This window comes from Podarcis filfolensis (assembly GCF_964270895.1).
Source record: "Podarcis filfolensis genome assembly, chromosome: 4".
Lineage (NCBI taxonomy): Eukaryota > Metazoa > Chordata > Lepidosauria > Squamata > Lacertidae > Podarcis > Podarcis filfolensis.
In genome coordinates, this window is record NC_139607.1 from 101,354,278 (window position 1) to 101,368,742 (window position 14,465).

At 42.2% G+C, this 14,465-nt stretch overlaps 1 protein-coding gene across 1 annotated transcript in view; it reads left to right on the forward strand.

The window, feature by feature from the left end:
- LOC310760741 (uncharacterized protein) overlaps positions 1-13,830 on the forward strand; it is a 66,340-nt gene extending 52,510 nt beyond the window's left edge. Inside the window, exons 6-7 of the mRNA XM_083609861.1 lie at positions 11,388-12,407; positions 12,493-13,830. Coding sequence (XP_083465987.1) covers positions 11,388-12,407; positions 12,493-12,878 — 1,406 coding nt within the window. The 3' untranslated portion in view covers positions 12,879-13,830. The remainder of the gene's footprint in view (positions 1-11,387; positions 12,408-12,492) is intronic.
- The last annotated feature ends 635 nt before the right edge of the window (positions 13,831-14,465 follow it).

The following is a 14,465-nucleotide window of genomic DNA, read 5'->3' on the forward strand; positions in this document are numbered from 1 at the left end:
TCCCTGTGGGATTGTCATATCTGCCTGGAAATTCAAAAAATACCTCTATGGACCAACCTCAGATATTTTCACAGAATTCAACAGCGCCCCCTATAACACCTGGGAACCTAACACCCCCACAATAAAGAGTAACTTACAGTTTTTTCTTTGAACAATCTTCCTCAAATTATCCCTTTTTCTACCACGATTGGGTTGGTCTGAACTGCCCAGGCCTTCTTAAATGTCAGCTTCAGAATTGTTAGGAAAGATAAGTAGCTTCAGGTTTTCTGTTTTTGTTTTTGCTCCTGTCAGTCTTGGGTTGACCAAAGAGACGACTGACATTGGAGATGGAGGGGATGCCATGACTGGGCCAAACAAAATTCATCCCAGAGAAGAGCTAGGCTTATTGAATTTCAGGTAGAAGTAGCAGTGATGATTATGATGATGATGATGATGATGATGATACAGTGGTACCTCGGTTTACAAACTTTCCGGAACAGGACTATTCTTAAATCAAGGTACCACTGTAGTAATAGTAATAATTTTTATTTATACCCTGCCCATCTGGCTGCATTCCCCCAGCCACTCTGGGCGGCTTCCAACACACATATAAAAATGAAACATAAATAATAATAATAATCTGATCCCATATAAAAAGAACATTAACTTTAAAATGAACAACTTCTACTAGTTGCCAAAATTGTGGAAACCTTTTGTGAAAAGTGTATTTCTGAGGTTTGATGGCTCATAACACCACTTTTGTGTGGAGTAATACCATAAAATTATATAGCAGTGGAAAGATAATTTAATGAAGAATGTAATGCGATGAATTTTATGAAGGAGTATTTATTAGAACAGCAGTCATAAAGATAAAACGTGAAACCTTTGGTAACCATTGGTAACCTTTAGCTTTAATTACGGCCTTACAACGCCTTCCCATGAAGTGAACCAAGTTTTTAGTTCTGCAGCTGTAATAATGGGAAACCAAGACTGAATTATTGCCTCTGTTAATTGGGCTTTTTTGCTGGGTTGCTTCTGACTTACAAGTTTCTTTAGTTGACTCCAAAGATTTCTGATTGGGTTAAAGTTTGGGCTATTCCCAGCCCATTCCAGCAGTGAAATATCATTATCTTTTTTATATATATATAAATATTTATTGAAATTTTCAAAAAATAAAGAAAAAACAAAAAAAATTAAAAACACATAAAATTTACATTCCTTACTATCAATAACCAATTTCCTTGACTTCCCCACACCTCCCCTTCTTGTATTCCAGTTCCAAATTTTAGCTCAGCAAGTTCTTGTCCCCAAACTTTACCTTATTTTCTTTAATTCATTTTAGTTAACCAATTTTAACTTATAAACCTCAATCTTTATACATCAGTACTTATTCTTAAAAATCTTTTTCTAAGGTCGACCCCAATTCCCTTCCACGAATTCCCCATTTTTATATTAGTGGCAAAACAAAATTAAATGAAACAGAGTATAATTGTACACCCTTTAGATTCCCAAAGCCCCACCCCCCCTTTCCCGGTTTCGAACCCCAACAAATGTCCATCAGTCTATCTGCTGTCAGCCTGGCGACCTCACGTCCGAGGCTCTTAATTCTCTCTCAATTCCTCTCTGCCGGTTTTTTTGATAGTCCTTTATATTGAACACCAAACCTCGAAGAAGCTCTGTCCCAATAAGGTCCATGTTTTTTCCAGCCAGTGGAGCCAAAATCTTGTTTCTTGCTTCTCTTAAGTCCAAATGTCCCAAAAGCTCCAGTTTCCACTTTAGCCAGGTTTGTATTCCATAGGTCTTCAGATCTCCACATAAGGAGATCTCTCCATTCTCCATTCTTCAATTCAAACCAGATTTTCATCATCTTGATCTTATTTTCCTTTGTATCCATCTTAACCGGCCTCTGGCTCTCCTTAATCATCTGTGGCATTATAGCTCCTCCTTCCTTTTCCTTCAAATCGTCATGTTTCTCTTTCATCACATTCTCAAATTTCTCAGATTTCTTTTCTTGTTCAGCTGCAGAGATTTTTAGTTCAACTGCAAAACTTTTTTGTTCAGCTGCAAAGACTTGAGTCAAGTCCCTCCCAGGCTCAGTAACTTTATTTACTGTTCCATTCAATATTGTAACATTTGTAGCCAAAACATCACTTTGTTCTTGTAACTTTCCCAAGAGAAAAAAAGTCCTCTCCAGTTCAGCCAGTGTTTTTCCACTTACAGCCATTTTTGTAATGTCCTGAACCCCCTCTAGAGGTTTCTTAGTATCTTCCAGTTCCAACCCAAAAGTCAAGTTAGCCTTTTCTTCTTTATTTTTAACAATTTGTTACCAAATTGTAACAAATATAACCAGCAAAGACAACAGAAACAAAGTTCTCCTTTTTCCCCAACTTTGACAGCTGTCAAAGTCTTCTATGTCTCTTCCGCAGGCTCTCTCACCGATTGCTCCCAGGTCCTGGGGGAGGGGTGACAATTCCGCTCTCAATATTAGCTCTTAACCTCCAGCACAATCACTTATATTGCCAAAACGTGGAGTTAATTGCTTTTATCCACAAAAGAGAAAGGTGTTCTCTCAACCTTAGTTATAAAATCCTTGCTTTAAGATGTTTACAAGGCGGGTAGGCGGACTTCCTCTTTGCACCTTACCCGGTCGTGCCTAATTCCCAATTTTTTTTTCCCTTTTTAAGTCCAATTTCCGTATTACTCACGGGTTGTTACTTTTAGTCCAAATGTTCTGAGAAAGAAGTCAGCGCTCTCCGTCCATGGCATGCGGCTTCACTCAGTAGGGGAAGTAGTCGACTCTCAGCACCGCACCGCTCTCCGTCCCCCGTTCCGAAGCCTTTAAAAAGGCTCCTTCGCGGGTCGGGGGGGCGCAAATGGTGCCCACCGAGTCACCAGGTCCACAGGCGAAATATCATTATCTTGAAAGCACCTTTTGCACACAGCAGCAACACGACATAGAGCTGAATCCTGTTAAAATAATAAATAAAAATATAAATATATATAATAATAACAACAACAACAATCTTTATTATGGTCCAGAGACCCAACAAATCATTACAAATCAATACAGAGTTCATACAGCCGTGTTAATCAAGCATTTTGTTTAGAATATAGGACTCATTTGTTCTTGCAACCACCGATAAAAACTTTGCCATTGCTAACGTTCTAGTTTTTGTCCGGTCTTCCAGTAGGAACCTGACATACTGAGCCTCTGATTTTCCCGGGAAGGGTACCAGCAAGGGTAGTATCGGTTCAGCCCTGGCCTGCTCATATTTTGCACAATGCAACAAAATATGATTTGTGGAATCGATGTCTTAAGCACACGAGCAAAGTCTGTCCTGGTAGGGAACTCCTCTCAACCTGCCATCCAGCACTGCAGAGGGGAAGACATTTAGTCTGGTTTTGGTGAAAAGCCTTCGATAGTTAGGTACTGTCAGGTTTTTGATGTAAGATGTCAACTTAAAGACATACCCATATTGAACTCCTGCTGCCAGCGGACTACAGACTGCGTGTGATCGAAATGGCAAGTCACTGTGTGCATTGTCCCATAATCTTTGCTTTAAAACCTTTTGGGCGCCTTCATAGCCCAGGTAATACAGTTGGGGGGGGGAGAGACAAACCAATAGAGGTGGCTTTTTTAGCCATGGTTTTCTGCCATTTGCTGACAAATTCCTCATTGGTCAGATGTTGGTACAGACCCTTCCCTAGATCAAACACTGAAATCCTGAGCCAATGTTTTAGGGCAGACCACCATGCTTTAGTTGAAATTGGGCATTCACCAGATTCTAACAGACGTACGGAGTTGGGGAGGCAGTTAGGTACCTGCAGCAGAGATCGTATAAGTTTTGCCTGAAAGCCATCTAGCTTTGGCAGGTCCCCATTATGCCAGACATTTGCTGCATACAGGAGTTGGGAAACGGGCTTTGCGTTGAAAACCCTTAAGGCTGCTGGAACATATTGCCGCCCTTTGTGAAGAAGAATCTATGTATGGCTAGCTTTGCAATCTCCGCCTTTTGAAGGGAGGTTTGCCAATGGTGCTTCCACGATCCTGTATGATGAAATGTGAGCCCTAGGTAATTGAAGTATTTTACCTGTTCAAGGTTATGGCCATCCAGCACCCATTTAGACTGGGAGAATCTTCTTTCGAAGACTAAGATTTTAGATTTTTCATAATTAATGGATAAACCATTTCCAGAACAGTAATCAGAAAATTTCCTCAGCAGATAATTCAAGCCCGGTCTGGAACGTGAGATGATGGCCGCGTCATCAGCATATAACAACAGAGGGGTCCTTCTCATTCCTGTTTTTGGGTCCATCTGGGTCCATTAAGTTCTCTTCTAGGTCATTTAAGAATAGACAAAACAATGTGGGGGCCAAAATACAACCCTGTCTCACCCCCCCAATCATCTCGATGCTTTTCGATAGCTGTCCCTGTCGACCGCATCGGACCTGCAGTTTGGTTCCATTGTACAGGGCTTTTATGAGAAAGAGAAGTCGTTTGTCCTGCAAAATCAGACTTAATTTGGACCATAGCTGGGATCTGGGGATGGAGTCAAATGCTGATTTCAGATCCATAAAGGCCACGAAGAGTTTACCCTGTAGAGGCCTGGTATACTTCTCAGCTAGGAAGGACAGCATTAGACAGTGGTCTGTTGTTGAATGGTTCTCACGAAAAGCTGCCTGGGCTTCAGATAGTATATTATGTTCATTTAGAAAGGTTGTCAGTTTGCTACTGAGGAAACGGGCATACAGCTTCCCAATTATTGAGAACAGGCTAATTGGCCTATAATTGGAAGGTACATTTGGGTGGCCTCTCTTAAAGATTGGTACTACTATAGCATGTTTCCAGCTATATGGTACCTTACCCGAGTTATTTACTACCGTAAAGAGTGCTGCCAGAAGCAGAGCCCACCAGTGCTGGTTTGATGTAATCAACTCTGCTGGGATAAAGTCTTTCCCCGGAGCCTTTCCACTCTTCAGATTCCCAATTAATGTATGGACTTCCTCCACAGTCACCGGCCTCCAATTAGGGAGCAGTGACAATTCTGCCCTGTCGTCCTCCTGTAAGCTGGAAGGGAGGTTTGGATTTTCCATAAATATATTTCTGAAGTGATTCTCCCAAACCTGAGCTGGAATGACACAGCTGGGGGCTGAGGAACTATTTTTCATTGAGTCGGAGACCAGTAGCCAAAAGAGTTTAGTTTCATTGTTTAGTGAGGCATTCAATAGCAGGGACCAGGAATTTTGTTCGGACTGTGTTTTTTTTTGAGGCCAAAAGGGCTTTATACTCCTTTTTGATTTTAAAATAAGATGGAGGTAAGTAGTTTAATCCAGCATTTCTATAGGCCAAATAAGCGTTCCTTAAGGCTTCCTTCTTTGTGCGGCACTCTTGGTCAAACCAACCGCGCCCTTTTGCAGTGCGTGGCTTGCCGGTTTATGTTAACCGAAACCACATCCTGCAGGGACTCAATGAGATTTTCGTAAGCCGTCAGGGAGGAGTCTATTGATAGATTGTTTGTTATAATTGATCTTAACTTAATTGCAGTTTGTGAATTCAATCTATTCTCAACTGCAATTGCTATCCCAGGTGTCCATTTTTTCCTACGCAATGCTGGATAATTTGCTTTATCTATGACCTCATGTTCTATGTGAGAGCGCTGAATTGAATTTTGGCCAGTAGTGGAGATGATTAGAGGTAGGTGGCCGCTTTCAGTCCTATTATCTATGGTGAATTTTTTAATTGATTCGAAGGCCTCTCTGTTTGTGAGACAGTAGTCTACTGTGCTGGCTCCATTTGTCTTTATGAATGTGTACTCGCCTTCTCTGTACCCAGGGAGCGCCCCATTAGCAATGATAAGGTCAAGTCTTATTTGTAAAAAAAGCCAGGCAGAATGATACTCTTGGATTCCAGATGCAAAGTGATCCCCAGTGCCAGCTGCTCGAAAACTGAGCACTCAGTAATTTGTGATGCCAATTGAGTGGAAACCAGAGTTACTAGGCCCCCCCTCGGTCGTCCCCTTCCGAGCGGTTTAGAGGCCTTGATTTCATAAGCGTCGTAACCGTCGAGAACTATGTTGTCAGTTGCCCAAGTTTCCTGCAGCATTCTTATGTCAAACCCCGCTATATATTCACGAAATGGCTCGTCCCCTAGTTCGTTGGCCCAACCCGCTATGTTCCATGAGATGAAGTTAAGGCTGCACGTTCCATAACTGGCTTGGCTTCGTTGTGATGGGGAAATTGTTATCAGCTCTCCCACTGGTTCGGAAATGATGCAACCGTTCTTAGGATATGCACGGTGTTGTTGTTCTCGGGGTTGATTTGCAGCATTTTCCCAATTTCCCGGCATCGACGGTGTTTTTTGAATTGCTGGGACCGTCGGGGGGTCTTCGTCAAAGACAATGAAATCTGCCTCTGGCTTTCTATGTGTCCTCTTTCCCTTGGGAGGGTCGTCACTTGGCATTGGCTGATCACATTCCAGCTGGAGTAGAGAGTGGTGAAATTCTGCATCTGCCAAAGGCGTAATGGAGTGTCTTATCTTTGAATTATCTAGATTGGGCTGGCGTTCTTTGTGTGTTTGGCCTTTTTGCTTTGATGTTTTCCTCTCCAAGGGAGTGTTGCAGCTGGGTTCACCGCACATATTCCTCTTTGACGGCCCTCCCGAATGAATCATGGCCCTATGGCGAAAGCCCTTCGGCAGAGGGGGCGTTGATTGCTTGGGGTCGGTCCGGCTATACAACAAGTTTGGCAGTAGTTGTTTTCATTCTGTGTCTTTAAAAACACACCTTAAAACAATATTATAGTCCTGTAAAATGGCCCTATATTTCAGTAGCATTTTAGGGGTAGCTGAGTCAGAAAATAGAATTAGCTTCTTGCTAATTCTATTACTTTCACGATAAGATCCCTGCTTACTTTTAGACTCCTTGCAGGTATTGCAGTCCAGAAAAACTGAACATTTTTTCATTTTAATTCCCTTACTTACTTCTGGCATTTTTGTAATACTGCGGAAATTGGCATGCCCCAAACGACGATGCCACAGATGCTGGCACTCATCATGCAAGGCTCTATTACAGGCTTTAACACATGCCCCAGACTCACTTACTAGCTGGTCTTTCAAAATAAACCATTTTTTAGTGTAACCACTTTTCCAGCTTTCTCTATTTTACATCCTGACCCAGAGAAGGTTACCATAAACCCCTGCTTAACAAGACTTGTAACTGAAAGCAAATTAATTTCTAAACTTAGTACACATAAAACATTGGTAAATTTGGTACTTAAACAGTTAATATTCCCACTACCCTTTCCAGCTGACTCATGCACTGTTCCATCAGCTAGTACTACATTTACAGATTTACAAGGTTGCTTTTCTACAAGGGCTTGTGCAGACTTAACAAAAAATGTTTGTCACTGCTGAGTCTAAAATCCAGTCCTGTCCAACATCGTGACTGGTGCCTCGAACTGCTGCAGAAACATACTGGACTCGACTCTTCCTGTCTCCTCGCTTCCCAGCAAATGCAGGCCGCCCTTTTCTTGTGTTTTCTCCCCCAGACACAGTACACTGTCGTGCTAAATGCTTGGTTGACCCACAACAATAGCATTTTCTGACTGTGAAAGCTGCTTCCTCTCTGGTCTACAACCTCTATGTTGCCGCCCCTCATCAGTTGCATATCTTTTACTGGACTGCCTCCCATTTCCGGAGTTACGGTGAGGGATTGTCACCTTCCTCTCATGGCGTCTTTCCTCCTCATCAAGCAAACACCCAGTTAAGAAATGCATCATTAATTGGCTTTCTGGAATTGCCTCCAGTGTCATCACTAAATTATCCCATGACTCAGGAAGTGAAGACAGCACAATATAAACCTTACTCCGCTCAGAAAAATGTTCCCCAAGTTCATTTAACTGTGAAAATAAATCATGCATTCTTTGAAGGTGTTTTGAAACACATTCACCCTCACTTAGTCTGGCTCGGTACAGAGCTCTCAGAGTAATTTTGCTGCCAGCAGTGTCTCTAATGTGTATTGCTTTCAGTGCTTTCCAGATCTCACTTGCTGTTTCAAGGTCTCACACATGAGATAACTGAGACTTCTCTAAACTCAAAATTAGATTGGCATATGCTTTGTCCTCCAGTCTTTGGTCTGCTTCATCTACTTCTTCATCCTCCTCTTTTACAGGAGGGTTAACAATAACAGTCCAGCATTGTTCTTTCTTTAAAAATGCCTGCATCTGTAAACTCCATGACATATAATTGGACTCTCCTAGTTTGTCTACTGGAAAATATGAAGCTCCCCTTGAGCTCCAGCTCCAAGTCCAAGTCCAGCCATGACTCCACCCAGCTTTCAGCTTTCCACTCAGTCTTTACTCACACGTGGCTTGAAGAATTGTTCGGCTCCTGGTCTCAAACAGACACTTTCTCCCGGCGCCTCCACACAGCCAGCTGCTTGAGAAACGCTGAGTTGCTTCTAGTCTCTGGGTTATTTTCATGTTCTGTCTCTGCCCACTCAGGACTGGGCCCATAACCTGTTAGAGGGGGATTTTCCACTGGTGGCAGATGACAGAAACTGTGACACCACAAGACTGGTGTAAAACCAAATTAAATAAAGGTTTTATTATAAAACAACAAACAGCAAAGCTTGTGGATGTTTTTCCTGCAGGCAGGTTCAAACTGCAGCTTTTCTCCTTTTGTTTTTTTTTATAATAATATTTATTAAAGATTTTTTCAAAGTTACAAAAAAGAAAAAAAATGACAAAAAGAGGACAAAACGAAAAGAAAAAAGAAAAAAAAAATACATCCATCATTCTCAAATTTTTAATTTTCATTACCTTCTTTCCTTGACCTCCTCCTCCTCCCCTTTCTTGTATCCTAGTTAATAATTATCACAACAAATCCTTTCCATAGTTCATAATATTTTGTCCTTACATTATCTTAATCTGTTTTCATCTTGTCATATAGCAGACTAGAACCAAGTAGTTCCATTTCAACATTTTTCTAACATTCAACAATTATTTAAAAACAGTCCTAATGATAAAAGGAAAAAAAGTAAAACAATCCAATCTTCATCCAGCGTCCCTTCCTCCTGGTCCCGGATTTTGTCAGTCCTTTTTGTCCCATGAATCTAGCACATTAACCTGGTATCCTTATATCCGAGGCCCTCAAGTCCCCTCCATGTCCCTTCTGCAACTCTTCTTCATATTTTCCTTTCACTCGTGGGAACTCCAGCTTAGTAATGTTTTTGACCCTTTTCAGCAGATCTGCCCCATTTCCATAGTCCAGACTAAACACCATGTGGTATTTCAACACCTGTTTCAAATTCCCTCCAAAATTAAGAGCCCCCACAACTCCAAACATCTGACGGCCCATTACCAGACTCAGAAAGTCCAAACATCCCTGCATGGGAGGGTCAGTCCAACCCCCCATTTCCAAACCAAACCAAACTTTATCTTTCCAAATCTGGTTTTCTCCAAATTCATTTGTCAAACTCAAGGGTCATGATCCTGCAGGGCCGCAACTCCCTCCATTTCTGGCACCCAGGATTCAGCAGTATCCTCTTCTCTCGTCTGTGCTGTCAAAGCACACTCCTGTTTTAGAACCTGGGTAGGCTCCAAGTAGTTTCCTACTGCCTGTTCAAAATTTCTGGCCGCATTAGTCATCAAGTCCGTCTTCTGGCTTAGCTGATCCAATAGGGCATTTATTTTACAGAAAGCACCCAACAGAGCTTCTGAAAACATTGTCCTACAAGGTCACCAATCCTTTCCCACGATTGTAATCTGTAACAGCTGCCAGCTCCTGAAGTTGGTTACAATTTCACAGTCTCCCTCTAGGGGGAAAACTTCTGTTTATTCTTTCTCTTAAGAACAATAGCAACAAAGTTTCTTTTTCAAAAAATTCAGTCAATATTTGTTCCTTTGAAATGCGAAAGGAAACAATAGAGTCACTATGTTACTCTTCTTTTAGCTATCTGTCAAAAACATTTGTCTCTGGTCAATGAGCTTCAAACGTCAGTCCTGACACTCCGCTCCAGGATCAGGACGGTGGAAAGTTACTTTACTTTAAACTCACTTCTGCAGGTTTAAACAGTCCAAAAAAGAAAATCCCCCTTCTTCTCCTGCTACCGAAGGGGGTTCCACGATTTTAAATGATGAAGACCAGTCCTTTAAAAGTAATTTTCTAAGCTCTAGTTTACGTTGTCTTTGCTTTGTTCTGACTACAAAGAAATGGAAGGCTGACTTCCTGTTTAGACCTTCCCGTTTCAGTACCAAATTGAATTAAAATTTTGAATCCAATTCCTCTCTACTGGCCAATCCTTATTTAAAGTCCAATTGTTCAAGTTTCAAGTATTCACGGGTGATTCTTTAGATGCCAAATTGTCCCTGGAAAAAGGCAGCGCTCTCCGGCAACGGCTATGCGGCTTCACTCCACGGAAAAAGCAGTAGACTCACAGCACCGCACCACTTCCCCCTCTTCGCTTCGGAGCCCGTTAATGGGTTCCTTTGCAGGTTGGGGGGCGCTAAAGGTGCCCGCCGAGTCCCATGGTCACAGGCTTCATCCGCCTGTGATTTTTTAGAGGGTCCCCGCTTCGCCGCAGCGGATACGACCCGTTTCGTGCGGAGCTGGTCCCTCCAGTTCAGAGGGAGTCTGCCATTGCCGATGGCGCCACCCCGGAAGTCCTCCAAACTGCAGCTTTTCTCCTTTTGTAGTCATGGCCAGCTGTACCCAATTTACCCAGAGCTTACAGAAACTGTTCTTAAAGGTACAAACATCTTTACTGTTTCTATGCAGAATGTTTCTTTCCCAACATTTCCTGCCTTTACCAGTCTGATTTTGTAGTGACTGAGTCTCCTTATACCTCTTCAAAAATATAGAAAGGCCAGCTTTGGTTTAGTTTTTCCCAATCTTTCATCTAATTTCTTCATAACTGTAGCCTTGTTCACGTAATAGTACAATTTTACATCACATTCTGGGTGACAAGTCAACTCTTTGTGCCATTTTTAAAATTTGATTATGTTTTTCAACCTCACTAAATGACCAACTTGATAGCAATCACGTAAGTTACTGACAAAAGTCAACCTAAGCAAGTTGTGCTTCCTTTTCCTGGTTATTTGGCTATATGGTTTGATAGAATATGGGTAATTGAAAAAACTTTGTTGGATTGCATTCTTGATCAAATTATCTTTCCATTGATATATAGATTTATAATATTACTCCAAAAGAAGAACGACACTTTTTTCCAAGTCTTCCACAATTTTGACCACTACTTTAAATCAAACAAAGCAACATTCAACAATGCATCAGAATCTCATAATAAATATGTTGGTTAATGACAAACAACACAGGTAATGAACACCCCCCCAACTCCCTTGAGTTCTTCTCCATTTGTTCCTGAGGCTCTAATCCCTTTTTGTCTCCATTGCAGATTGTGAAGAATCGGAAATTGAGAACAAAGGTGACCACGATAAAATCCCCAGGGAGGAGAAGCCACGTAAAAATTTGGAGTGTGGAGAAAGCTGCAGTCAAAACTCCCATTCCACTTCCCATCAACAAAATATCATTGGAAAGAAAGACTATCAGTGTGCGGAATGTGGAAAGAGCTTCAGGAACAGCTCCAATCTCACCTCCCATCAAAGAATTCATACAGGGGAGAAACCCTATCAGTGTGTGGAATGTGGAAAGAGCTTCACTGAAAGCTCCAACCTCACTTCCCATCAAAGAATTCATACAGGGGAGAAACCCTATCAGTGTATGGAATGTGGAAAGAGCTTCAGTCAGAGCTCCCATCTCACTTCCCATCAAAGAATTCATACAGGGGAGAAACCATATCAGTGTGTGGAATGTGGAAAGAGCTTCAGGAAGAGCTCCGATCTCACTAAGCATCAGAGAATTCATACAAGGGAGAAACCCTATCAGTGTGTGGAATGTGGAAAGAGCTTCCGTCAGAGCTCCGATCTCACTTACCATCACAGAATTCATACAGGGGAGAAACCCTATCAGTGTGTGGAATGTGGAAAGAGCTTCAGGCAGAGCTCCCATCTCACTTCCCATCACAGAATTCATACAGGGGAGAAACCCTATCAGTGTGTGGAATGTGGAAAGAGCTTCAGGAAGAGCTCCTCTCTCACTTCCCATCAAATAATTCATACAGGGGAGAAACCCTACCAGTGTGTGGAATGTGGAAAGAGCTTCAGGAAGAGCTCCTCTCTCATTTCCCATCAAAGAATTCATACAGCGGAGAAACCCTATCAGTGTGTGGAATGTGGAAAGAGCTTCACAGATAGCTCCAGTTTTACTAGGCATCAGAGAATTTATACAGGGGAGAAACCCTATCAGTGTGTGGAATGTGGAAAGAGCTTCAGTCAGAGCTCCGCTCTCACTAAGCATCAAAGAATTCATACAGGGGAGAAACCCTATCAGTGTGTGGAATGTGGAAAGAGCTTCAGTAGGAGGTCCAATTTCACTTCCCATCAAAGAATTCATACAGGGGTGAAACCCTATCAGTGTGTGGAATGTGGAAAGAGTTTCAGGAAGAGCTCCTCTCTCACTTCCCATCAAAGAATTCATACAGGGGAGAAACCCTATCAGTGTGTGGAATGTGGAAAGAGCTTCAGTAGGAGGTCCAATTTCACTTCCCATCAAAGAATTCATACAGGGGCGAAACCCTATCAGTGTGTGGAATGTGGAAAGAGTTTCAGGAAGAGCTCCTCTCTCACTTCCCATCAAAGAATCCATACAAAGATTGGAAAAACCAGTATATAGCTTTAGGAGCCAGGCAAATCCACACCTTTTTAACCAGGCCTTTTTCTTATTGACATCTAATACTATTTTAACATGTGATGTTTTGTGTTTTTATGTTGTGTTTTTACGTTCTAAGCATTCTGAGACGTGGGTGTATGAATACAGCCACTCTTAAATTCCTAGGGGTCTTTGCCCCCCCATAAAATATTTGAGGAGGCCACCCCCCAGGGTTTTTTTGTGTTTTTTTCAAATGCAACCTTTTATTCTTCCGCAACTTGCCATAAAATTTTGCTATCAATTTGCCCTTTTAAGAAATTTTTAAAAACCGCGCAAAGGTCATGAGAAAAACAAAATACAAGAAAATACAAATGTGGACAGGTCCCATCTTTGCGGGCCAAACGCAAAAGTTGCTTTAAAGGAGGCTTTCCCAAACTTGGGTCCCCAGCAGCTCCTGGACTACAGTTCCCATCATCCCTTCCCACTGGTCCTGCTAGCTAGGGATGATGGGAGTTCTAGTCCAAAAACAGCTGGAGACCCAAGTTTCCTTTAAAGGGAAAGTAGGCTGGCCCTGTGACACCCTCTGCTGGCCAAAAGCACTGCCCCAGAATCTGAACCACCCCCAGTACTGCTAATTGGAATTAATAGAGCGCAAAACTGAAGTTTGATCGGCACTTCAAACTCTAGGGAGCTTCTAGGTGCTTTCTGCACCACCTAGAGTACCCACAGAATTGTGGCTTCTACTGGCAACACACATATGAGAACAAATGAAAGACAAACACAATGAGCAAGAAAAAACCTGGAAAGGGCCATACCAAATGGACATCCGGTGTGAAGAGGTCACTTTCCCCACTGCTGAACAATGCCACAGGTAGAGGAGATGAAATGCTAAAAGTGTTCTCCGGGGCAAGGGGAGCTGCTGAGAAATTGAACTACGGGCGCAAAATATTACTTTTTTAAAAAGTCACTGCCATTATAGGCATTGCCATTCTAACGGTGTGCATGCACCATGTGATTGATAGTGCAAGGCGGGCCTTACCTGGTGCCCACCACTATTTTATTCAAGTCGGCACCACTGGGTTGGGTGCTTTACAAATTAAATAAATACATAAATCACCTTCCTTTGCACATTTTCCAGCTTGCCAAGATCCTCATTTATGCTTTTTAAAATGTATTTGCCCATCATCTGAAGATTTTACATTATAGAAATACAGGATGAAAGCCTGGCTTTCTCAAAAAAAATACAAGCCAGAGAAATCTCTCCTTTTCTTTCCTTTCCTTTTCTTTTCTTTTCTTGGATGGAGTTATAAACTTTGTTGATCAGTGGACTGCTGTGGAAATTGTGTATTTTGATTTCAGTAAGGCTTTTGACAAAGTCCTCTGTGATATTTATGTGAGGAAGCTGGTAAAATGAGGCTGAATGAGGTACCGACCCCAAAGAGGACTCCTTCATGGTTCCTCCTCATCCTGGGGAAAAGTGACCAGAGGGGTGCTGCAGGGTTCTGTCCTGGGCCCGTTGTTGTTCAACGTCTTGATAAATGACATGGATGAAGGAACTGAGGGGATGCTCATCACATTTGCAGACGACACCAAATGGATCATGATGGCGCCCTCTCTCTTCTTCAACAACAGACAGGGAGACAAAGAACAGTGCAAAAGCACAGCAGAGCGGAAGAGATAATACTGACTTCCGTTCTTACACTTTCCAAGCCTAGGAAAGTAAACAGGGGCATGTGACATACTAGCCACATATCCAGCAATGGGA